At 34.7% G+C, this 26601-nt stretch overlaps 3 protein-coding genes across 3 annotated transcripts; 2 read left to right on the top strand and 1 right to left on the bottom strand.

Annotated features, from left to right (window-relative positions):
* Positions 1–604: 604 nt before the first annotated feature.
* Positions 605–9523, bottom strand: LOC119839062 (pyrimidodiazepine synthase-like). Its single transcript, XM_038365236.1, has 6 exons — positions 9390–9523; positions 5499–5672; positions 4245–4411; positions 3199–3301; positions 2008–2141; positions 605–850 (listed from the first exon to the last, which is right to left on the bottom strand). Exons 1-6 carry the CDS (start codon positions 9415–9417, stop codon positions 731–733), a joined length of 726 nt encoding a protein of 241 aa, XP_038221164.1. The 5' UTR covers positions 9418–9523; the 3' UTR covers positions 605–730.
* Positions 9524–10544: 1021 nt separating this feature from the next.
* Positions 10545–13658, top strand: LOC119839063 (gastrula zinc finger protein XlCGF49.1-like). The gene is made up of 3 exons (XM_038365237.1): positions 10545–10763; positions 12026–12144; positions 13162–13658. The coding sequence occupies exons 2-3, from the start codon at positions 12029–12031 to the stop codon at positions 13637–13639; spliced, it is 594 nt and encodes a 197-aa protein (XP_038221165.1). The 5' UTR covers positions 10545–10763; positions 12026–12028; the 3' UTR covers positions 13640–13658.
* Positions 13659–18844: 5186 nt separating this feature from the next.
* On the top strand, positions 18845–21943 carry LOC119839040. The gene is made up of 3 exons (XM_038365214.1): positions 18845–18935; positions 20858–20988; positions 21519–21943. Exons 1-3 carry the CDS (start codon positions 18896–18898, stop codon positions 21648–21650), a joined length of 303 nt encoding a protein of 100 aa, XP_038221142.1. The 5' UTR covers positions 18845–18895; the 3' UTR covers positions 21651–21943.
* Positions 21944–26601: the final 4658 nt, after the last annotated feature.

Below are 26601 nucleotides of genomic sequence, written 5' to 3'. Positions count from 1 at the left end.
TTAAAAACAGAATATGACTGATAAATAAAGAGTCAATATTATTTAATGATATTGAATGCTCGATTTATAAAGCATGTTAATGTTCAGAAAAATAAATGCAACTAGAATCAATAAAACGAACTATATTGATTTACGCACTAACATACTTTTAAATTTAGAAATTATGATAATTGACTTAAATAACATATACTTACCTATTACCAATAACTTAAATAAGAAATGCCGATCGCTGAGCGTGGTCAATAAAATAAAATATTGTGATGTGAATCAAAGACACAAAAAAATATAAGTGTACACATTTATACGTCATTTTTATATTATATGCAAAACTATTGTATGCATGAACATAGCATACTGTATGGTGATTCATAATTAAAAATAGTTTTGTTTTTTTTTCTTCTTAAAAGAAGACTAAAATCTGTAAAAAAATAAATAAATTTCTGTAGATGGAAGTAGTCTTAAAACTAAGAATTTATCCAATTACAGTATATATAAACAGTACCCATAAAGAAAAAAACAAAAAAATATATATAAAGTAATCTAAAAAAGTGTTCAAGTTAAAAAACAAAGAAAAATATATATATTAAACAAGTAGGTAACTTGTCACGCATAGCTTTATAGGTACTTATACCGATTAAAATGACGTATAAAATATAACTTAAAGAAAAAAATCTTTGCCTAACATTTACAACATTATCTCAGGCTTCCAATTGCAACATTTAATTATTTTTTATAAATAATATCCCATGGAATGGGTTCTAGCGTTTTTGTAATAGTCAAAGTACTCCTGCGGTGAGCGGGCGTGCTTTTTGACGACGTCATCTAATTGCATCTGGTCACCCCAGTCCGCCTGCAAGTAGAGATTGGGTCAATCAGAATAATTCATACCTACCCCCTGGGTTATTTCTTCACATAGTGAAGCCTGGAAGAGATCACTCTTTCGTGATAAGGTAAGACCCTTTGCTGGTCTAGTTCTAGTCTAGTTGTCTTTTATTTTTAAGGTTTGTTTGTATACAAGCACAATATTATAAAATAAATAAATAAATTGTGTGAGAAGTATTCTATTTTTTTTTTCTCTAATTGCAAAACGTTTAAAAACTTTAATCTCATAAATTGTTATAGATATTTTCTAAAAAAAAAATTGTCTTTGGAAAGAGTTAAGCTTTTTAACACAGTTGAAAGTTTATTGAGAATTGCTTTCGATTACCCTGACTAATTAAACCTAATTATTTAATAAATAGACGAATTCAAGTTTAATTATTAAGTAATATTGCCCGGTGTCCAGTCTTCAGTGTTGACCCCGGGTTAAAAAGCCTTATCACACTGCAAGTAATATTATAAATGTGTCTGTTTGTTTGGATGTTTATTCGTCAATCACGCTGAAACTATTATACGGATTTTGATGAAATTTGGTATACAGACAGGGCACTTGGTGCCCGGTAGGGCTTCCGCCGAGGGGGTCGCGGACGAATTAACCAGCTCCCCTGGCCCCTTCTCTAAAGGAACAGTGCGGATTTGGTTCTTTAGGAATCCGACATAACCGACGGCTTCTTTCCCCGGAGGCCGTGAGTATCCATAGATTATACACTTATATACTGGTGGGTATCTATGCAAGATTACCCAACTTAAAAAAAAATATCCCGATTAAATGCCCCCTTGGGATAAAACAGGAATCTTGATATCCGGGCGAAGTCGGGACGGATATAAAAATCTTCTTGTAAAGTGAAGTCCCGCGTCCCCTAGTAGGGTATGGGACAGATGATGTACATCTGTTTCACTGATTCGTTTTTCTTTACGGACAAATAGGTGATCAGCCTTCTGTGTTCTGCCAGACCGAGACATGTTATTTTTTGTACGTCCCCACCGGGAATTGAACCCTGGACCCCTCGGTTCTACGCTCAGGCGTTAACCACTGTACCTAGGAGGCGGTCAAAAAAAATCTTCTTGTAATATATAAAAATCTACTATATAGTTGGCTAGACTCCCATAACATTGGCCATCACTTACAAAATTGGGGAACAGGTGGCGTTTCTCGTCGAACTTCCGTTCGCTTATCACCCTCATGAGGTACAGCCTCTCCACCCAGGGCCAGATCATGTAGTCCAGCATGCCCGGTCTACTGCCTCCGAAGTAATTCGTACCTGGAGTATCAAGTATTAGAATTAACAATATATATTATTAAATAACAGACTATAAGTACACTATGTATGTGGGAGTCGGGCACGCTTCGGCACGAATTGGGCCAGCTCGCACCGGGGAAGTACCACACCCCCACAGGAGACCAGCGTGAAATAGCATGCTGCTGTGTTTCGTTCGGTGAGTGGGGGAGCCGGAGGCCCATATCCTTTTCCTTACCCTTCCCAATGCTTTCCTTTATTCCTCTCATCAATCCTTTCTTAATACCTTCCCATATTGAAGTCGGCCTTACACCTCTCCAAATGTTTATGGGCGGTGGTAACGCTTACCATCAGGCGACCCACCAGCTCCATTGCCGACTATACTTAAAAAAAAACTAATTCACTAATTCTGTCGTATGAAACGCTTTTCTTGTGAATGTTATTGACGAAACTCACACTGAACTTTAAGTCGGAGCATATAACATAATTGTAATGAAATTATTACAATTCGATTTAATAGTTATTGAGTTATGCGTGGATATACATACACTTATGAAACTTGGCAACCACGTTTAGAAGTTGATATAGACTAACATGCAGAAAACTGCAATTTTTGACAAAATTGCATACAATTCTTTGATAACTTGTTTTTTTGAAGTCGGTAAATAAAGAGAAATAAGGATCACTGATTAGGGGATGTCCATATTTTATGCGAGTCGTTTTTAAAAATGTTTTGACGCTTTTTTTCCTGTTAAAATGTCAAATGTCGAACCAAAACTCTTTGTTGTGAAATAATACGACATCAGAGTAACAGACGGTCTTATCGCTAAAGCGATCTCTTCCAGACAACCAGACGGTTTTGTATTATAAATTATAAGTACATGCAACCGAAATATCAAAAGTTTAACATTTATAATATAAGTATAGATGTGCACATGCTTAATATATCCCTATATCACTCAGGGATCACAAACAAATCTAACGGTGAAAGAATAATTGAAAATACTCAAATAGTTCCTGAGATAAGCACGTGCAAACAAACAAAATCTTAAGCTATATGACACTTAGATTATAATAATACCTCTTGAAGCTAATTCCTTTTCAAACACATCCAAAGTGTGTATGATCTGTTCACTGCCGAATACAAAGTTTGTGTCGAAGCATTCCAAGCTGCCTTTGATTAGCTGAAAATGATGAAATAACGATTTAAACTAAGAAAAAAATACACATTCATTTTATATTTAGTTTTATTTATTATACTTTTTATTTATTTATTCTTTATTGCACTTAATTAACATTAAAGACAAAGAAAGGAGACAAATAAAACTTACATCCAAGTACAATGGGCGGTCTTATCGCTTAGAGCGATTTCTTCCAGACAACCTCGGGTACAATAGAGGACTATTATAATAATAATATCGGTTTATAGCATTTACAACGTTTTATAGCATTCAAATGAGAAATGTTTAGATTTTTTTATCAGTCAACGGTATTCGAAGTTTGAACTCGCGTCATTCGCCGAAACGCGGCAAATGAAAAAACAAAACTCGATAACATATTTCAAGGACAAAATTAAACATAGAAGCATAAGAAAAAAATAACGAAAAAATGTAACAATACTAAAACAATAACATTAGCGCGGTAAAGTGTCATTCAAGAAGGGAAGAAGATTTAAAAGAAATTTAAATTAAAATTTCATAGAGTATACAATTTAAAAGCCATAAGTTTTAATATTGTGACAGGAATAAAGGCGCCAATTCCATTGAGCCGCGCGTTTCGTAGCTGTGGTGCAACTTTGTACCATCGTTAGATATACCGTAGGTTCAAAATAGAATGATTGATCGCGCGATGATTTTTATAAATATTTTTTTAAAATAAATGAGTTTACAAAACTGACACAAATCTGTGAAAAAGATTAAACGATAATGTGTTCACATAAAATTAATATGAATGTTATGTTTCTATATATAAAAAAAAAATCGGCAATCAATTTGTAGAGGCGTAAGGTCTGCAATGGACCTTATGCTCTCCAAATGTTCATGGGCGGCGGTAGCGCTTACCATCAGGCGTCTCACCAGCTCCATTGTCGACTGTAACATAAAAAAAAAAATAAAAAAAAAATCTTACTTCATTAAAGCGTTCGATCAGCAGCCGATCCTGCGCCTTCGTGAAGGGGTCACTGGAGTGTAGCGGGTATCTGGGGTACCTCTCGTCTAAATAATCACATATGACAACACTTTCGAATATGTATTTATCACCTTGGTCTGTGGGCACCTCCAGAACTGGTATTTTGTCTGAAATATAAAAAAAATGCACTTTTTCTGTTACCTTGTTAAATATCGAGTTGAATTATGTGTTTCATAAAAAATAACCAATATGCCATTTTTTTTAATTATATATCATACTAGCTGCGCACCGCGGTTTCACCCGCGTAAGTCCGTATTCCGCAGGAATATCGGGATGAAAAGTTGCCTATATGTTATTCCAGTTGTTCAGCTATTTACGTATCAAATTTAATTGCAATCGGATCAGTAGATTTTGCGTGAAAAGAGCAACAAACACACACACATCCTTACAAACTTTCGCATTTATAATATTAGTAGGATACGATAATAGGTAGTAGGATTTACTAGCAATTCTTTTGCTGTTATATTTATAGCATTAAATTAATTTTGTTGAATTAACAATGGTTAAGAGAACTAAAATGACGCACGCACACATGTATGCTCAACGAATCAACAGTCCCTGCCTACGCTGTCTATACACAGAGCTCTGTGTCACGCATATGCGTGTATGCGTACAGCTGTACGCATACACGCATATACGAGTCGAGCGCGCTTGTGTTGTGGAATTGTGACAGCTCCACTCGCACCCAGAAAGGTACCACACCCCCACAGGAGATCGGCGTGAAATAGTTGCATGCTTCTGTCTTCGTACGACGTGAGGGGGACCTGTAAGGAAACGGGGCGAAAAGCGCTGACCGATTTTTAGGGGGTAAGGGATAAGGAAAGGATTGACGATAGGAAAGAAGTAAAGGATTGGAAAGTGTGTGTGAAGTCCCGTGTCCCCTAGGTGGGGTATGGGGCAGATGATATACATCTGTTAGACTGATCGATTTTCTTTATGGACAAGTAGGTGATCAGCCTTCTGTATCCTGCCAGACCGAGACATTTTTTTTTGTGCGTCCCCACTGGGAATCGAACCCAGGACCCCTCGGTTCTAAGCTCACGCGTTAACCACTGTACCAAGGAGGCGGTCAAAAGGAAGGATTGGAAAGGGTAAGGATATTCCCAAAATACGAGTATTTTTTTGTACTTTCTACTACTATTCTTTCATAGATTTTTATCAAACAATTTAAATAATAGCAACAGAAATACTTACATCGTCTATTATTTGCCTTAAACCACTCTGGGAGTCTCAAGGGATCCAGCTTATACACTTCGTACTTCGCCTTCTTAGCTTCTAGAATGAGTAAAACTCTGTGGCCGTATGGGTTCATATCTACATGGTACAGACGCAGCTTGTCTGAAGGTAGTGCCGGTGGGGGGAGGGGGCCTGAAACATAGAAAATAATTTATATCAGAAATGTCTATATCCTATCCTAATATAATAATAATGATCCTACTAATCCTACTATCCCACTTCCTACTTCCTACTAATATTATAAATGCGCAAGTTTGTAAGGATGTGTGTGTGTTTGTTGCAATGAAATTTAGTACGTAGACAGCTGGACATTTGGAATAACATATAGGCAACTTTTTATCCCGATATTCCTACGGGATACGAACTTACGCGGGTGAAACTGCGGGGCGCAGCTAGTTAACATATAAAATCGTTGTTACGACGACCAACTTTTTTTATGTAATGAATGAATAAATGTTTGAGTTTGAGTTGTGTCGTTTTCTATTATCTAGCTCTAAGCATACATACATAGAAACAGATGCGGGAAGCGACTTTGCTTCATACTATGTAGTGATAAATATTTATTTTGTACTTTGCAGTTTACTCCTGATATAATATTAATCATTGCATTGTAAATGAATTTAATTTTCTCTCCACTTTCATATATTTTCTATTACATCGGTTTATTGAGACAACTAGACACTCGTCAGGCTCCACCCGGTATCAAGATTCCTGTTTTATCCCAAGGGAGCATTTAGTCGGGACAAAAAGTATCCTATCACCCAAGTCAGCTCATACCCTGTCTATATACCAAATTTCATCCAAACCCGTTAAGTAGTTTTAGCGTGATTGACGGACAAACATCCAAACAAACACACTTTCACACAGTTATAATCAAGCGGCGTTGTATGTTTTTATGTAACCGACTCGTTTAAACTCGATTTTCACCCCCTTCAAACGGACAGATTTCATTCAAACTTTGTACACTTATTAAGGATTGTTGACAATACAATAGTTTCACGAGTTAATCTTATTATCCTTATTAGGATCGCCGGGATTAAATAATTTCCTTATGTACACTCTTTGTAAGAGCTGTGACTCCCGGGTGAGGTAAGCAAGATTTCGGAAACCTGCAGTTTATTTCCATTGAAAAATAATTAATTTTTTCTTTTCTATATAGAGAGATGTTATTAGGTGTTATTAGAATATTCCACTTCCCTTCCCTTTATGAACAGGATAGGATATCGGTAAGTTATTTGAAGCATACATAACGTGAGGCTAAAATATATCAGGGTCACTGAACTTCTAATCATAAAATATCTCACGAATTGCACAGAGTATACAAAAATAACGCGCCGTATAAACTGACCTATATCTTCTATCTAAATTGTATACTGACACGGTTCACTTGATTGCAATTGGCGGCAAAAAAAATCGTACACAATAATTTTTTTTTTTTTTATAGACGTATCCAATAACGAAGGAGGTTCTAAAATCAAATTTTTTGTTTTTTTTTTCATTGCCGGTTAACGCAGTGGATTTTAAGCGTGATTCTTTTTGCGTTTGAATTTATTGTTATTTGTTTCCATTTTTTAATCTGGAGTAAAGTCGGCGATTTGTTAGAAAATATTCATTAAATATTAAGCTAAACAGTTTTATATTAAAAGCGTATTTAACTTTATTCATTTTTTTATTATTGATGTCGCTTCGAAGTCGTTATTTAGGGATATTTAAAGATATATTATTGAAAATAAAATAAATAATTATTGTTGTTTTATAACCAGGTTGCTGGAGGAAATGGTTGCTGTAGAGATAAGACTGATAATGTGCTGTTTTGTCAATCTTAATAGTTTGGTGAAAGTTGTTTATCAGCTCTTTAATAAGCTATATACGTGCTTATATATGTACTATAGTAGCTGTGACGCGCGGTTTCATCCTCGGACGAACCCACGGTCAATGGCATGTATTTATATAGCTCATGTCTTATTCTGATGTATAAGCTACATTATTGTTAAGTTTCATTAAAATTCATTTAGCAGTTTTTACGTGAAAGAGTAACAAACATCCGTCCATCATTACCTACAAAATTTCGCGTTTATAATACTAGCTGCGCCCCGCGATTTCACCCGCGTAAGTCCGTATCCCGTAGGAGTATCGGGATAAAAAGTTGCCTATATGTTATTCCAGTTGTCCAGCTGTCTACGTAACAAATTTCATTGCAATCGGATCAGTAGCTTTTGCGTGAAAGACAGATCCAACCATACTTACAAACTTACCCCTTATAATATAAATAGGATACTCGCTATACTTGTTATTGCCTGCGGGCTCGTGCGGGTGAAACCGCGCGGCACAACCAGTACACAATAACTTAAGACTACATTAGAGTTATATTTACCTTCGTCATTAAGAAACTAGATTGTTTGTTGTTTATTAACGCTTATCAAAGCGAATTGTGTGACCGTAATATTCGTAGCGATAAGCGGAAGTAATACTCATTTGAAAGAAAGAAAGAAAGAAAGATGAAAGATGATTATTTGGCTGGATATGGATGGTTTATATGGATGGATGGATGGATATCCGGCTCCACAAACAACAAAACAATACATACAATTATAACAACACAATACGACAATAAAAAAAAATTGGTTACGACATTAACATTAATATCTTATACCTTTAAACGAGCAATTCTTGTATATATATATATATATATATATATATATATATATATATATATATATATATATATATAGGGGGTTTCGGGGGCGATAAATCGATCTAGCTAGGAATTTTTTTTAGAAAATGTCATATTCGTGTTTTATTCGTGTTTTATCGACTTAAACTTACTTGCGTTTGAGTAGTCCCAATTTATTATGATTCTTCCTAACATCTAATGGCGAATAATAATACTATAAATGCGAAAGTTTGTGAGGATGGATACATATGTATGCGTGCGTCTGTTACTCTTTCACGCAAAAACTACTGAACCGATTGCAACAAACACACACACATCCTTACAAACTTTCGCATTTATAATATTAGTAGGAAGTAGGATGTCACTCAGTGAAGTTGCAGATTTCTAATGGTGAAAGAATCTTTGAAATCTGTCCAGTTGTTTTTCCGTGAAAACGCTACAAGCTTAGAATGCTAGTTTACTTTATATAACATGAGCGTAGATTAACACGAATTAATTCTTTATATACATACCTATAAGTAGATTACATTATTATTTTCTTATTATAATGATATGTAAATGCAACGAGATTAGTTTTAATCAGTTCAGATATCGTAGTTATCTAAAATTATTGTATTGATTCAACAATTCTTTAATTAATCCATCTCCAATATAATAAACCATGAGTAAGAAATACTATAGATATATACAAATAATGAATAAATATGATACCCTTAAAATAACGTAAGTTTTAATCCCTATTTTTATTTTTTACTTTAAAACAATAAGTAAAGACACAACTGCTGTTTTAATTTACTGCGAAGTGAACTTTTAATGTCACCATAATTAATATAAACTCTTAATCCTAAAATGTTATTCACGTACTCATCGACCGTGACATAGTTAAGGAGGAGTAATCGATTGTCAATTGCATTTACGAAACTTTTCACTCTTGCATTTAAAATGACATCATAAAACAGCTGTTTTGTAACTTATGTAGGCAGTATACATATGACCTTGATTATAATTTATAGCTAGATTATGGTTTCTAAGCCTAATTGCGTTTTCAATTGCTACCAAATAAAAAAAAATAAGTTTGTGGCCATATTCTTTTTTTTATTTCGTAGTATAGGTAAACAGTTTGAATTTAAATATTTTTCTTCTATTTTTAATATAAAATGTAAAAGGTTACTCACCGGCCGTTTTAAACTGATAATGCGACATTTTTCACTTATTTCTACTAGAAATGCACGAGTAAATACAAATTTTCTTCCGTAGCGCTTGAACGTACCGGTTCAAATGTGGAAATAGGTACGTCACATTTAAAATAAGCTAGTATGACATCATTGTCGACCTGGATTATAGAGAATGCGACCAACTTTATGCGACATAAACATTCTGTAAATGCGTTGTGATACTGGAGAACTTTTTGATTTGGTCGTATTATATGTGTAAGGTCGGGGATCGCGCGCATGTGTACGCTTTAGTTAATTTTTTATTGACTTACCTACATTGCGAATTGCGATATTGATATAGCCGAATTATTAATGATTAATGTTCATTTTCTGTCTGTACTTCTTATAATACTGTTTTTGTTATAATAATATTAAATGAATAAATTAAATTAAAATTTGTTAATATTCATGAAAAATTAATAAAAGCAGTACCTACAAAATGTCATTAACTGTAATTGTAAAGTATAAATTGTTTTACGCTTATGAACGGATATTTGAATTTAAAATTTTACTGCCATACTAGGCAATATATAAGAATAATATTACAAATTAAATAGATATGAAATGTGTATGGAATTCATTCGTTACTAAACGAAACGTTTAAGAATGTGACCAGCATAAAATAATTGCAATGTTTTCGGAAAATGTCTGGGCTGAATAAAAAATATTATAACAATTTAACATACGTAACATATTTAACAAAATATATTTAAGCGATTTAAAAAAGAAGGAATTTATCAGATTGATTCTAATTTTTGAGTTTGTTAAGTAAGGTTATTTAGTAGGTGTTAGTGTAGGTTTTTACTGGATGAACTAATTTTGGTGCTGTTTCTTTCATTTGATAGCTGGTTCTTTTAGTATGGACCCAATTAAATTTGATCCAGTACTAACAGTTTAAAGGTTTAGTTCAAAGAGTAGTATAATAATACGGTTTAGTTCTTTAGTCAAAATAATTATTTGTCTTTTATATGAGCTGTACAGCTACGATCATACAATTTTCTGATAAGGAACAAAGACTATCATTTACCGTCACAGTGTCATTGTTATTGATGGTTAATTTGATAGAATCATATAGAAACACCAGATAAATAAAAAAACAAGCTGAAATGCCCAAATGTCACTGTCAAGTCAAATTTGACATATTGGCGATATCGAATTTTTTCATTGCGTGTAAACAGCAACAACTTTCCCAAATATTGTTTATTTATTGTTGGAATTGCCGATGGAAGTGCAAAAGAATGGTTAATTCATGAGAATACATGCCCGGAATACACGATGTTACGATTAAGTTTTATCCACTGGTTTAAACTTTAAATAAGTGGTCAAACGAGTCAGGTAAGTACTAAATACGTATTTTTATGACATATTTGTCCTTCACCCCGCCGATTTTTCGTTTATTTATGCGAAAAAAGAAAAAGGGCTGTGCTATTTTTTTTTTAATATAATATTAGGGTTTGAAGGGCGTAATTGTATTGATTGGAACTAATCCATTGTTTTGTTGTTAAACAAAATAAAAACACAATTAATTGCTAAATGTTGGTTATATAGATAACGGATTCTTTTCTTTTAAGAATTAACCAAAAGCGTAAAGATTCAAATGTTTAAATAATAATTACATATATATAATTTTGTGTACAAACAAAAAGTCTACATGTCAAATGATAACATATATAATATCTTTTGTATACCCACAGGCGTTTGACATAAATATATTTAAAAAGAGAGCCTATGACTACCTCCGAAAGCCGGCAACAGCGTCACAAAAGCTATAACAGCTCTGTTATTGCTAATGGGCAGTGGCGTTGCCTCATGTGATCCACTAGCTCGGTAGCCTGCTCTGGTATTAAAAAATAAATATACATACCACATAATTAGCATTGAAGTGTCTGTTTACATTATTAAAAAAAACACTTTTCAATTGATACATATAAATGTTTACAATTTAAGTGCGTTTGTCTGTCTGTCAGTTTCTTTTGGCTTATCTCTACAATGACAGCACTGATGTGGACAGGATTGTGACAGGCAGATAGCTGATGTAATGAGGAATAAATTATGGTACACTTCATATTCCAATATTCCTATAAAAACATTGGGGATTTAAAAGAAAAATTTGTTTATGTGTAAAACCATCCCACTCATTGGAAAGCAGCTGGCATATAAATATAAAAGAAAGTGATATAAATTAATTGAATCTGCCAGCCATCATTCTCTTCTTACTTTAGCTGCAGGTAAAGGTCATGTAAATCTGAAATGCTTTAATAAACTGCAGAATTTAATTAAATTAATAGTTATTAGAAAAAATTGTACACTACAATAATTTATAATAATCTATCACAATAAGAATGTCAGAGAGGAAAGAAGGAGTGGACTGGGAGGGGTGAGGAAAAGAAAACGGCCTCTGGCTTCCCCACTCACCATATGAAACACAGAGGAGTGCCATTATTTCATGCCCGTTTCTGTGGCAAAGCGGTACTTTCCTGTTGAGAACAGGCCCTATTTGTGCCGAAGCATGCTCGGCTCCCACATCTAAAAGAGTTCTGTACTAAATGTAATATTTGATAAAATAAGATACATTCAAGATTCTAAATTATTTCCAGATTATGGAAGAGGTGGAACCTCAGCCGATGGAGCTGGTGGAAATTGAAATCATGCCTGAGGAGGTGGTCGTCAAATGTGAGGTGATAGAAATATCTGATGAAGATGAGGCCCCAAAAAAGTGAGTCACCTGAACATAAATTAATGATTGCTTTTTAACAAAAACTTTTACAAAAAATTTACAACACTTTGTACTTATTTGTTGTTATTGAAGGATCTGTGACAATACTATATTTTCATACGTGTATTTTATTATCCTGATTAGGATCGCCAGGATCAAATAATCTCCTTATGTATATTCTGTATAGGGATTATATCCTAGTCGGCAACGGAGCTGGTGGGTCGCCCGATGATAAGTGTTATCACCGCCCATGAACATTTAGAGAGGCGTAAGTTCGATTGCTTAAGCCTCTTCAAATGGAATGCCGAATTAAAATGGAAAGGGATTAGGAAAGGATTGACGAGAGGAATTAAGGAAAGGACTGGGAAGGGTAAGGAAAAAGATATGAGACTCCGTCTTCCTTCATTCACCGTACGAATCACAGTAGCATGCTTCTGTTTCACGCCGGTTTTCTGTGGGGGTGTGGTACTTTCTCCGGTGCGAGCTGGCCCAATTCGTGCTGAAGCGTGCTCGATTTCCACATACGATAGTTGATTGTATCATTTAAACATGTTTCGATTTTTGAAGATGTGTTTATTATACTGTGTTTACATTGGGATACCTTTTTGGGTTGTAATTCGAGCCACTGCTAATTAAATTTTTTTTTGTTTTTCAAATTCAAAAATGATTTATTGTACTAATTAGCTGCGCCCCGCGGTTTCACCCGCGTATGTCCGCATCCCGTAGGAATATCGGAATAAAAAGATGCCTATATGTTATTCCAGTTGTCCACCTGTCTATGTACGAAATTTCATTGCAATCGGGTCAGTAGTCTTTGCGTGAAAGAGCAACAAACACACACACATTCTTTCGGATTTATAATATTAGTAGGATTAGTAGGAAAAATAAAAAATATACAAAAAAGATACCGAAGCTACCCTCATATTATGGAAATCTCTCGATAACCTCCTGTCTTTCCAACCACAATTAATTCTCCCCTTTGTCCTCAGAAAGCAACTAAAATTCAATCTATTCCAGGAAAAAACGGAAACGCATTATCCCAAAGAACCCCCAGTCCTGCCCGACCTGCGGCAAAGTGTTCCAAACCGGATACGAGTTGAAGAAACACACACGCACGCACACAGGCGAACGGCCGTACATGTGCACGACGTGCGGGAAGACGTACACGCAGCCGGGGCATTTGAGTATCCACGTGCTGTCCCATACGGGGGTGAAGAACTTCAATTGCGCGGAATGTGGGGCGTCGTTTTATAGGAAGGCGGACCTGGACAGGCACGAGAAGATACATACGGGCGTGAAGCCATACCAATGTGATGTATGCTCGAAGAGTTTCACGCAGAAGAACAATATGTTGATGCATTATAAGACCCACGTGGGGGACAAGCCGCACGAGTGCGCGGTCTGCGAGAAGCGGTTCATCACCAGGAGCAAGCTGGTGCTGCACTCGAAGAAACACGATAAGGATAAAAAGAGGAAAAGTGATTATTTTAGTTGAGTAAATGTTTTGATATTTTTGTTGTGTTTTATTTTTTTGCTGTCTGTACTCTTGGTATTTACGTGTGCATATAGGTATGTATATCTCCGTATAACTAAAAATTTACACTACATCACTGTTTAATATTAAATAAAGTCCCCGGCCGCGTCTGTCTGTCTGTTCCCGATACACTCAAAAACTACTGAGATTGCTGTGGAAGGTTTATACGTATAAAAAAAATGGTTGCCTGTAAAGTCGGTTTTACGGGCGAAGATTTTACGTGACAACGTCTTTTTCTCGGTAGAATATTTATTGATATGAATATTATTAAATTGCACAATAGGAACAAGGAATTGAATGAAAATAAGAATTGCACAAATTTTAACTATAGAAAATATATTTTGTTTACTAAAAAGACAGAGACAGAGAGACAAGCACGCGCCGATTCAATGCGCCTAATTCTCTAGTGCTGCGCGCGCGGCGGACCGATCATAGTTCGGTGACTCATCGTAACGTTACCGGGCGTTACACTTTTTCATGAGTGACTCCGAGCCGCAACCTAATTTAAGACGTTGTCACGTCAATAACCGCAATCCCCATAGGAACGGGCACAACGCGGGCTAATGTATCCTAAGGTATTAAAAACATGCCTAAAATATTAATAAATGACTATAAACAATGTTAATTATGTGACTTCATATACCTTTTTGAATTATTAAAATCGGACAGTTAGTTACGACATCTATTACTACTCCGAATTAACGCGTGCGAAGCCGCGGGCAAAAGCTAGTGGATTATAATTTAACGCTTCTACATTGAAAAATATGATTAATACCAACTGCGCCCCGCGGTTTCACCCGCGTAAGTCCGTATCCCGTAGGAATATCGGGATAAAAAGTTGCCTATATGTTATTCCAATTGTTCAGCTATCTAAGTACCAAATTTCATTGCAATAAGTTTAGTAGTTTTTGCGTGAAAGGGCAACAAACACACACATCCTTACAAACATCACATTTATAATATCAGTAGGACTAGATTACATTTTTTCGTTAGACTATAATGCAATTCTGTTTAATTCTGACAGTTTATTTTACCCAAATGTCACCCAAATTTCAACTCCAGAGCTGAACCCAACATTTACAATGCCTATTTTATAATCTCGTTTTCAGCGTTGGATTCACACTAGGGACAGACGGGGCAAGTGCCCAGGGCGGCAAATGTTTTAGGGCGGTGAAAATTTGAAAGTGATTAATTTTTTTTTGTCTCTTCCGAGATTCCCCAATGTAATTAATTAATTCTATTAATTTTGGTATACAGACTGGGTATGAGACTTTTAATTCCGATTAAATGCTCCTTTGGGATAAAACAGGAATCTTGATATCCGCGCATCTATCTAGTCATGATAATATTATAAATGCGAAACTGTGAGGATGGATGATTGTTACTCTTTCACGCAATAACTACTACCGATTGCAATGAAATTTCTAACGTATATAGCTGGACAAGTGGAATAACACATAGGCAACTTTTTATCCCGATATTTCTACGGGATACGGACTTACGCGGGTGAGATCGCGGGGTGCAGCTAGTAAAATATAAAATAAAAAACAGATTGTTAAATGTCATTTGCTGTTTACTTATCGGTGCGAGTAATTGAATATATGTACCTAAAGGTAAATAATATAATGTATTAGGACGTGTAGAAAATATAATAATCGAGATTAAACTATCTCTGGGCCAAAATTCATTCGAATCTGACTAGTCGTCCCTGCGTGAGATATAGACAAACTTTAAAACTTTTATGTTTATTTATTTATTTTAAGGATCACAAAAGGTCGTTACATGTATACGTTAAAGATCATTTATAAATATAAGTCGGCATGTGCACAACCTGTTATATGTGACCACAACTTACACACAAACGTTAACATGAATTTATGAAATCAAACAAACTCATAATTAAGAGTAACAAAGAGTAACAAAGCTAGAGTAAAGTTACAAAGAGTAAAAAACCTAAACCAAGAGTAACAAAGAATATTTAGAACAAAGAATATTTAGCCTTTACAACAATAATCATGCATGTAGATAACCCTGCTCCAAGTGTCTAAGATTTTTGTAATGAAAGTTTACTTATTCATGTTAAGGATAAAAGTGTTAGTTATTGAGATAATACGATGACATCCTATATATAAAACTACTTTTTGCCCGCTGTCTGCACGTGTTAATTTCGGAGTAGTTAAATAGTTGTTATTATACATAAAAACCTTTCTCTTGAATCACTCTATCTATTAAAAAAAACCATCGAAATCCGTTGCGTAGTTTTAAAGATTTAAGCATACATAGAGACAGGGACAGAGAAGGCGACTTTGTTTTATACTATGTAGTGACGAAAGAGTTGTCACACGTTGTGGGTAGACTCGATAGTTTCAATATTATTTATTCGCACTCAAATTACAGACAAGGATAACGCATTAGTTATGACAGCATTCATTTTTATAATGTCTGTTTATTTCTATGATACTGTTTGACGTCTCGTTTGGAAAAGTTGGCGAACTAATGGTAGAGCACGTAGGTTCTATCGAGTCTTCTTTCGAATTGAATCGAGGAAAATGTTTATTTCTATTATAGAAATAAACGTAAACCCCACTGGTTTACGTTTATTTCTACTGTACTGTAATATTAAATACTAGCTGCGCCCCGTGGTTTCACCTGCGTAAGTCCGTATCCCCTAGGAATATCGGGATAAAAAAATTTATTAATTATGTGTTATTCCAGTTGCCCAGCTATCTACGTATCAAATTTCATCGCAATCGGTCCAGTAGTTTTTGCGTGAAAGAGCAACAAACACACACACATCCAAGCAAACTTTCGCATTTATAATATCAGAAGGACTAGCATTTCGCCCGTGTCACAAAAAGTTAGTGTTTTTAAAAAAAGAAAATATTCATAACTATCCGATCGCCCCGGGTTCACCCGTGGTACATATATAGCCTATGTCACTCCGCGATGTTGCAGCTTACTAATGGTGAATGAATTTTTAAAACCGGTCAAGTAGTTATTGAGTTCATCTATTGCACACAAACAAACAAAAATACAAATTCTTATTCTTTATAATATTAAATTAGTATAAGTGTAGAATATGTGGCGGCCTTATCCCTTAGTGATTTCTTCCAGGCAACCGGGCTAATAATTACCAGTTAAAAAATATTGTGGGCGCCTCTTAATCTTACTTATCTTTATTACGAATATTAAACATGCGAAAGTGTATTTATTTGTTTGTTTCTGTTGCTTCGCAACGGAGCGCTTAAATTCCATGATTTATATCTGGATTTATGTAGTTACGATGTTAGAAAACGTTAAGTCTACATTTTTTATCGTAGTGAAATCCTATCCTATCTTATCCTACTAATATTATAAATGCGAAAGATTGTAAGGATGTGTGTGTGTTTGTTGCTCTTTCACGCATTAACTGCTTAACCGATTGCAATGAAATTTGGTACGTAGATAGCTGAACAACTGGACATGGCAATAGGCATATAGGAAACTTTTTATCTCGATATTCCTTTGGGATATGGACTTACGCGGGTAAAACCGTGGGGCGCAGCTAGTACTTGCATAAATAAATGTGAACAAGATATATATCAGATATTTATGTATACTAGATATCGAATCTATGCCCTGTTTCAACCAGAGTTCACTTACTGGGCCTATAGGCTTTAAAATATTGCGAGCCAGTTATAACGCTGCGAAGCTGAAAGTTTTTCAATAAATATGATAATTATCCTGCAATATTGAATAATGATTCATCCTTCACCTGACTAGCATTCACAATGAACCAAAATCACTACATAAAAGTGAAGTCCCGTGTCCCCTAGTGGGGTATGGGACAGATGATATACATCTGTTTTTCTGATCGATTTTCTTTATGGACAAGTAGGTGATCAGCCTTCTGTGTCCTGCCAGACCGAGACATATTTTTTTTTATTGTCCCCAGCGGGAATCGAACCCAGGACCTCTCGGTTCTACGCTCACGCGTTTACCACTGTACCAAGGAGGCGTCGGAAGAATCGCTACATAGAGTGAAGCAGTCTTAGATATTTATACTACATAACGGATTTTGATGGGTTTTTTCAAATAGAATGATTCAAAGGGAAGGTGTATATTATCCTTACTAATGTTATAAATGCGAAAGTAACTCTGGTCTGTCTGCTACGCGTTCACGCCTAAACCACTTAACCAAATTGGATGAAACTGAACTTGGGAAGGGATATAGGATACTTTTTATCGAGAAAAAAAGGATAGAAGGGGTTGAAATAGGATATGAAAGTTTGTAAGGCAGTTGACAATAAGTGCCAAACATAAAATCATTAAAATAAAATCATGTAACATTCTTTAACACTTAAACCATCTAACCAATTTAGACAAATAGTCTAGACCTTGGGAAAGACAATAGGCTACTCCTAACCACGTCGTGCGACATAACCGAAATCCACGCGGGCGAAGACACGGGCGAAAAGCTAGTGTATAATAAAATCTATTAAACGACCACGAATTAATCGCGAAAGAGGCGAAAGGGCTCTAAATATGTTCACGGGACCTGATCAGGTGACCCACCAGGAGACCCACCATCTCCTTTGTCAACTTTGACGTAAAAAAAGTAAAATTATTGTGTTGTACTGGAGATAGGTAGACTAGAGAGTGACATAGGTTAATTTTTACCGCAGTGAAACATATCATTTTTCTTTGACCACGCGGACAAAGCCTGGCGGAAAGTTCGCTAAGTATGATTAGATATAATGAAAAACATTTTAATAGAATGAATTGCATCATTTTTTTATTTGCTTAAATCGACAACAACAGGCAATTCAACTAAGAATAGGGTCGATTCTGCGCCATTTTGTGACGTCAAGAATAAAACAAATATTAAATAGATAATTCAAACAAATCCGCTTTTTCAAATGACCATTGATTTTCCTATTCATCTTTCTTTCCTACTCTATAGTATTTTATTTGTAATCTACCGACATCGACTAGATAAAATTAATTGATTATAGCATGAATGTTATGTTTATCGAAAGTTTAATAAAATAAATTTTAAACTCCTCTCAACTTCAACTTGTTTATCCAAATATATCAATATTTATTACGCGTATCGGACACCTACATAATAACTGAAGCTTCATATAAAAGGCTGTGCTTTGAACTTCCTTCATCCAGTGACAGTTAGTACTTCGGCCATCTTGTACAACCGTGGCGGGAAAGCGTTCGGATACGACGATGTTAAAAATCACAGCTATTCTTTCATTATTTTTGATAGGTAAGTTAACAAAAAGAAATTATATAATTATATAATAAAACATTGAATATTTCTAAAGAATTATAGTTGCATACAAACTTTTATATTTTAATAAATTACGAATTAAATGTAAAAATTAAGATCTTGTTACAACATATAACTATAACGTATAAATACATTAAAATGTAAGATTATCATAAAATTGCATTTAAAATAATATGCAATAAAATGTTGTTATTTTGTATAAATTATCTCAAGTTCTTTGCATTGTTCCTAAATTCCTTTTTTCTATACAGATATCATGCAATTAAGCCTAAATTATATTTATATTTAACATTAAGATTTATTCTACTTAGCGACTCTGTCGCACGCAGAGTTTAAGTGGATGAAGAAAGAAGCTGGATCATCCAATGATTATATTATGCCAGGTATTGGTGTCTCCATGTAGGTGTTTTTCGTGTTTCTACACTGATCTTTTTCATATAGAGCTGCCACTATAGTTTAAAAATAATGATTAAATATTTCATGACATGTATTGTCTATTTTAGATCGGAAGCCATTATCCTCCAATCAATTCTTTCCTTATTCCTTATCCAGTAAAGTTGACAATTCATTTTCACAGGCATAAAACCACTGCAAATGTTAACTATGACTAATAAATAATATATTATAATAGTTTTAAAAAACTAAAAAACACGCTTTTATCATATTTTGCAAATTGAAAAATGGAATAATTTTATCAAATTAGTGTATTGTCATCGGTCCTCAATAAATCTACAAAGTTTGAACGAAATCTGGCCGTTTAAAGTGGGTCAAAATCGCGCCCAAAGAAGTCGGTTACAAACAAACATACAGGTGAAGCTAATAAAAAGCGTGTAATGACACATTCCTTTTCCTCGAAATACCATTAAATAATTGTATTTTTTAATGATACGAAATTGACGGGTGTGGCAGCCCTAACCTGTATCTATGGCGTTCTTAATCTGATCATAGCATTCTATATTTCAGCTTCAAACCCTTGATAATGATTCGTCTATTAACTTCAATTCTATACTTTCTTCGCCAACCTATACTAATGCACGATGGATTGTTTTTAGATATGTATTAATAGGTGTCTACTGTCTACTAGATAGTCTATGGTATGTTACAGATTGTATAAATAATGCATGATTATTTTTTAATTGTAAAAGTGGGCAGACGAACTGGCGCCTTACCGGTCTAAAATTTTCTATGATTTTCCGATTAAGATACAAGCGAGAGAAATTGTTTATTTGATGAATGGATGCTATTTATTAATTAAACAAATAGTTGCAAAAATATATCTTCTAATTGTCAGTCCATTCGAAAAGTAAAAATATTTTCTTAATATTTTTATGATACACTATAAAAATTTATTTTGATCACGCTGACGAAGTTGCTGGCGATAGCTAGTTAGTTGACACATAACGTATATCATACGATGTAAATCAAAGAATAAATTAATATAGATGTATGTAAATTTATTATGGATAACCAAGCACTACGTATATACTTACAGACTCTATTTCGTGTTTTGAGATCAGTGAATAATTTGTATGTACATTTACAAATTTATTATAGGCATGAAAATTACATTTAAGATATTATAATGATATTATTTTATAAGGGCAACTACAGAGACCTGCCGGAATTTTCACTAGAAACTGTTTTCCGAACCGTTAGTAAATGGTAAAACATGACGATTTAAAAGTGCTTATAGAAAAAGGTCTAATTGAATAAATAAATGTTTTACTTTGAGTTTTAGTGATGTTAGCAATTACATAAACAAACTGACAGAGAACACTTTCATTTCACTTCTCCACAGGCTAGTATTTGTTTATTTTCTAGAGTTTAAACTTAAAATCTCGGCTTAGCACAGTTATGGCACTCAGTTACAAATTACTAGCTTAACCTTCTTCATACAGGTACAGCGGTATGGGCGCAGGGTCTCTCCTGCGATTCCTGTGGCAGCGAGTGTGCATCCGCCTGCGGCACACGGCACTTCCGGTCATGCTGCTTCAATTATTTGCGGAAGAAACGACCGGATACCATGAATGTAATTTTGATGATATATAGACATAGACATAAAAGGAATAAATATAAATTTACTATCTGACCCGGCAAACCCTGTTCTGCCTTACTATTATCATTTAAAGAGATGAAAAATAGATGTTGGTCGATTCTCATAGATATCGGATAAGCACAAAAAATTTCATCAAAATCGGTCAAGCCGTTTCGGAGGAGTATGGCAACGAAAACTGTGATACGAGAATTTTATATATTAGATTGTGTACAATAAACATTTGTTTAGCGATCGTAGTATAAAGTAACATATTACATAATAATTTGTTTATTTATTTATTTATTAACGCTTTATTGTACAATACAAATATAACAGTTAACAAAAACAAATAACTAATATCTATTGTCAATTTGGCGGCCTTATCGCTTAGAAGCGATTTCTTTCAGGCAACTTTGGGATATAAAAAATATAAATTTTGATTTTGAAGTGCATTATGTTAAATTTGGTGCTACATTCATAATGTTTTTCTTACAATCCACCTTTAAATATGTTTAATCTTACAGGTGCGCTATTACAGCGGTGGTACACGGCCGAACGAAATCCCAACTTATGCGGAGGACATGCCCGACGTCAGATTCGCGTGGTTAAATGACAAATTACAACCAAACATGGAGGATTTTTACGATAGAGATTAGAAATATATCGTTTATTGTAGAAAATATGCGACTGCAATAAGAGATCAAATGTTATTTTTGTAATATTATAAAATTATGCTGGTACGATTATCCGAAAGTAATGACAGTTAAGTTTGTTTTTTTTAATTTCTTCGCGCCAAAGATCTATGAAGTGAACACCTATTTAGTTCTGACTTTTCCCACCTGGAATCAGTATTGCTTTATGACTTCTATGTAACTTACCTGATTATTAATATAATATAATTGCTAATGTAATTTTATTTTGATATTATAATATTTCAAAGAGTGTATAATTTTAATGCGCCGAAAATTTCTCACCGTTTCCAGATGTTGCTTTTTTTAATGGCGTCCTACACCAAGGTCTTAATGTTGGAATGTATAATGTAAAAAAAAATACATATTAATGTATAATAAATATAACAATATCACTTATCTAAAGGCTGGGTAGATTTAGATTAGAATTTGTAATTAGAATGGAATATTTTGTGTAAAAAATATATGCGTTTATTAAATATTGTTTTTTATTGTCCACCAAAAGTTGCTCACAACAAATGAATAAATTCTTGCCCATTATAGTTTCGCCCCGGCTTCGCCCAAGGTACATATCTACATATATGTCACTTAGTTAAGATTCAGGTTATCAATGAATTTTCCAAATCAGCCCATTCATTTTTGTGTGAAAACATTATAAATTAACTTACATGAAGTAATTGTCAGAATTATACCAGACTAGCGGTCCGCCCCGGCTTCGTCCGTGGTACATATATAGCCTATAGCCTGCCTCAATAGACGGGCTATCTAACACTGAAAGAATTTTTCAAATCGGACCAGTAGTTCCTGAAATTAGTGCGTTCAAACAAACAAACTCTTCAGCTTTATAATATTAGTATAGATTTAAATGGAATCATACGAGAGGCTCCGCCCAGTCCAAAACTGAGGCTGAGGCAGTCTCAATGACAAAAATATAACAATTGAGTTGATTAACTCATCCATTTTTTGAAGTCGGTTGAAAATGTGTTTTAGTGGGATTTTGCTCCTTTTTACATCCTTTCTTACGTCGTTTAGTTTATTGTCATATCTTTATATATTGTGATTCTTGTATATCAGAGGGGTACTTTTTCATTGTCCACTTACTGTATTACAAGAAATAATATGTACAGACGGTCTTGTAGCTATGAGCGATCTCTCCCAGACAACCCAGATATAAGGATAACATTTACCTGGTGGCGTATTATAAGTAAAACTTCTGTACATTGTATAAAACAAAGTCGCTTTCTCTGTCTGACCATATGTCAATATGTATGCTTAAATCTTTGAAACTACGCAACGGATTTTGATGGGATTTTTTTAATGGATAGAGTGATTCAAGAGGAAGGTTTATATCTATATTAACATCTATTAAACTACTCCGAATTTAACGCATGTGAAGCCGCGGGCCGAACCTTAGTTTATCACGGGTGAAGCTAGGCGTTACTACGGTTATGTAATAAGACACGGGTTCGAATCCCGTCTCTATTTCAATTCATTCTATAAAAATTTCTATAAATCGTTTCACTCCTATAAAGCTAAAATAAGAAGCAGTTGTGAAATAATATTGTCTTTGAGAATGTGGATGGCCCACTATAACCCGATCAGAGTTTAATGTATGAAGATGACATAAGCAGCAGATTCAGAGCGGTTCACAGAGATAATTTAATAATTTAAAGTGTTGATCGTATAATGATAGTTATTGTTATTCAATAAACATGTACAGCTCTTGTGTTTGATTTCACGCGAGTATTATACATTTAGAAATTAAAAACTTTTTATTTAGAAATTAAAAACCCGACGTTCACGGGGAGACTGCAGTCTCCCCTTGACCACGCTCGCTGTAAAGTGTTCGAAACGTCGGGTTAGTAATATAATGAATAAATCACGTTTAAAATCCGTTAAAAAGTTTTTAATTTCTAAATGTACAGCTCTTCTCGCTTTATTCAGACCTTATTCTGATTTGTATACATTGAAGTTAAACTCAAACATTGTTTTATTCAATTTGACTTCTTATAGAAGCACTTTGGAATCGCCATAACAGTTGTAACATTTACAACCGGTTCGGAAAACGGTTCCAAACTCCCGACCTCAATCCGGACCTCCGGCTCGCCCACTCACCGAACGAAACCCAGCATGCTTTTCACCCCGGTCTTTTGTGGGGTGCGGTGCTGCCCCGGTACGAACTGGCCCAATTCGTGTCGAAACGTGCTGGACTACCAGATTAAATTCTCGTATATTCCATTCGAATCGAATCAGAGATGCCTAATATTGTTGACTAACTCTATCTCCATTTCATTTGTAATTGAAATAATCCTAAACATATCATAAACTAACTTTTGCCCGCGGCTTCGCAGGCGTTAAATTTGGAGTAGTTCAATAGATGTTATTATACATATAAACCTTCCTCTTGAATCACTCTATCTACTAAAAAACCCATCAAAATCCCTTGCGTAGTTTTAAAGAGCTAAGCATACAGACATACGTACATAGTGACACGCGGGAAGCGACTTTATATTATGTAGTGAAGCAGAGGCTCAGTGGTGAGGACCTCCGAATTAAAACCGATAAGACGGAATTCGAGACCAGGCGAGCGAGCAAGAAATAAATAGATTTTTCAATATATCTGCGCATGTGAAACGACAAACGCAATCAAGTTATTTTTTTTTATGTCACAGTCGGCAATGATGGTAAGCGCCACCACCGCCCATGAACATTAATTGTAGAATTATAAGGTCCATTGCAGACTTTACGCCTCTACAAATGGATTGTCGAATTTAAATTGGGAAGGGAATAAGAAAGGATTTTTGAGAGAATAGAGGACAGGACTAGGAAGAGTTAGGAAAAGGATATGGGCCTCCGGCTTCCCCACTCACCGAACGAAAGACAGCAGAATGCTATTTCACGCCGGTCTTCTGTGGGGTTGTGGTACTTCCCCGGTGCGAGCTGGCCCAATTCGTGCCGAAGCGTGCTCGACTACCACATACAGAAACTGTCATGTCCAAGAATTCAAAGATCCACGTCATATGACATCTGCCGACCCGCACTTGGCCAACGCGCTTTAATGTGGCCTGAACCCTCATAGAAGGCCCGTGTTCCAACAGCAGTATGGGCTGATGATGATGATATATTAGCATAGACTAGAATGATTATCGGATGGGCTACAGCTCTTTATCTTTGTCTATTGTTTGTGCTAGTACTCTAAGAAATGTAATAAATTGATTGTAAAAATTAGCAGTAACTATATCTCTAGGATATTCAGACGAATATCTGTCTATATTTAGAAAACAACAAAGCATTACGCTTTCAGGCTGATATTCTTTGTATAAACAACAAATAATTCAGCTTTCATTAAACATTCTTATTGAATACATAAAAATCCATTGTCATGATGTATGTTACCAATGAACGCTTCACCAACTCAAGCGATTTTGATGAAATTTGACATTTTATGTGTAATTTGGTTGAACTTAACATATAGGATAGTTTTTATTTCGATTAATTATACCAATAATTTATAATCTTAATATTTTTATTATTACAGCCACAGCAACGCGTGGCCGGGTATGCTAGTAGTATTATACGTTTTAATCAGCCATAATTTTACTATTTTTCACCTTCCCATATCCTTTTCCTTACGCTTCCCAATCCTTTACATTATTCCTTTCGCCAATCATTTCTTAATCCCTTCCCAATTTAAAGTCGGCAATCCATTTATAGAGGCATAACGTTTGTAATGAACCTTACGCCTCTCAAAATGTTAACGGGCGGTGGTAGCGCTTACCATCAGGCGACCCGCCAGCTCAATTGCTGACTGTGACATAAAAAAAAAATCATTCTAAAAAGGCGTTGCTTCAGTTTGTCAAAATGACGCGGGATCAAAATATGTATTCTATTCTTTTAAATATTTCGGATTTATAAAGAATTTGAATGCTATAAAACTAAAATGTAATAATTAACGGAATTTAAGTGTAACATATACGTAATAATATCGTTCAAAGACCACTGTGTCAAATATTATAACTAGTTGCGTCCCGCGGTTTCACTCGCGTATTATATATTATTATATCTGCTCGCTTGCCTGCTCTATCACATAAAATAAAAAAAAAATAAAAAAAAATGTCTGTAGGAATATCGGGATAAAAAGTTGCCTATGTATTATTTCTGTTGTCCAGCTATCTACGTACCAAGCTTCATTGCAATCGGACCAGTAGTTTTTGCGTGAAAGAGCAACAAACAAACATACACATACACATACATCCATCCTCACAAACTTTCGCATTTATAATTTTAGTAGGATAGGATTTAAGGGCGTTTTAAATCAAACCTCCTTTTTTATATCAGTCCGAAATCGGAGATTTTAGATATTAATACAATAAATAAACTAAAGTGTTAGTTCAATGAAATTGAATTATACCACCTAATATATAAAATTCTCGTGTCACAGTTTTCGTTGCCATACTCCTCCGAAACGGCTTGACCGATTTTGTTGAAAATTTTTGTGCTTATCCGGTATCTATGAGAATCGGCCAACATCTATTTTTCATACTCCTAAATGATAAGAGCAAGGCAGAACAGCGTATGCCGGGTGCAGCTAGTTTCTTATATAATATTATACGGGTATATAGAAATTAAAGACTTAACGGATTTTAAAGGCAATTTATTCATTTTATTATTTAATACGACTTTTCGAGCATTTTACAGCGATCGTGGTCACGGGGAGACTCACAATACAATGAATCTATCGCGTTTAAAAATTAAAACCCGTTAAAAAGTCCTTAATTTCTAATTGTACATTTTCATAAAAATTAGTATCATACTATTAGTATTACTACTATAATTAAAATTAATAATAAAATATAGTTTAAAAAAACTAAAAAACACGCTTTTCAAGCACATCAAACTAAAAACTATAAAATAATTT

This window comes from Zerene cesonia, unplaced genomic scaffold (genome assembly GCF_012273895.1).
Source record: "Zerene cesonia ecotype Mississippi unplaced genomic scaffold, Zerene_cesonia_1.1 Zces_u007, whole genome shotgun sequence".
Classification (NCBI taxonomy): Eukaryota; Metazoa; Arthropoda; class Insecta; order Lepidoptera; family Pieridae; genus Zerene; species Zerene cesonia.
Note: the sequence above shows the minus strand (reverse complement) of the source record. Positions and strands in the feature narration are given on the sequence as shown.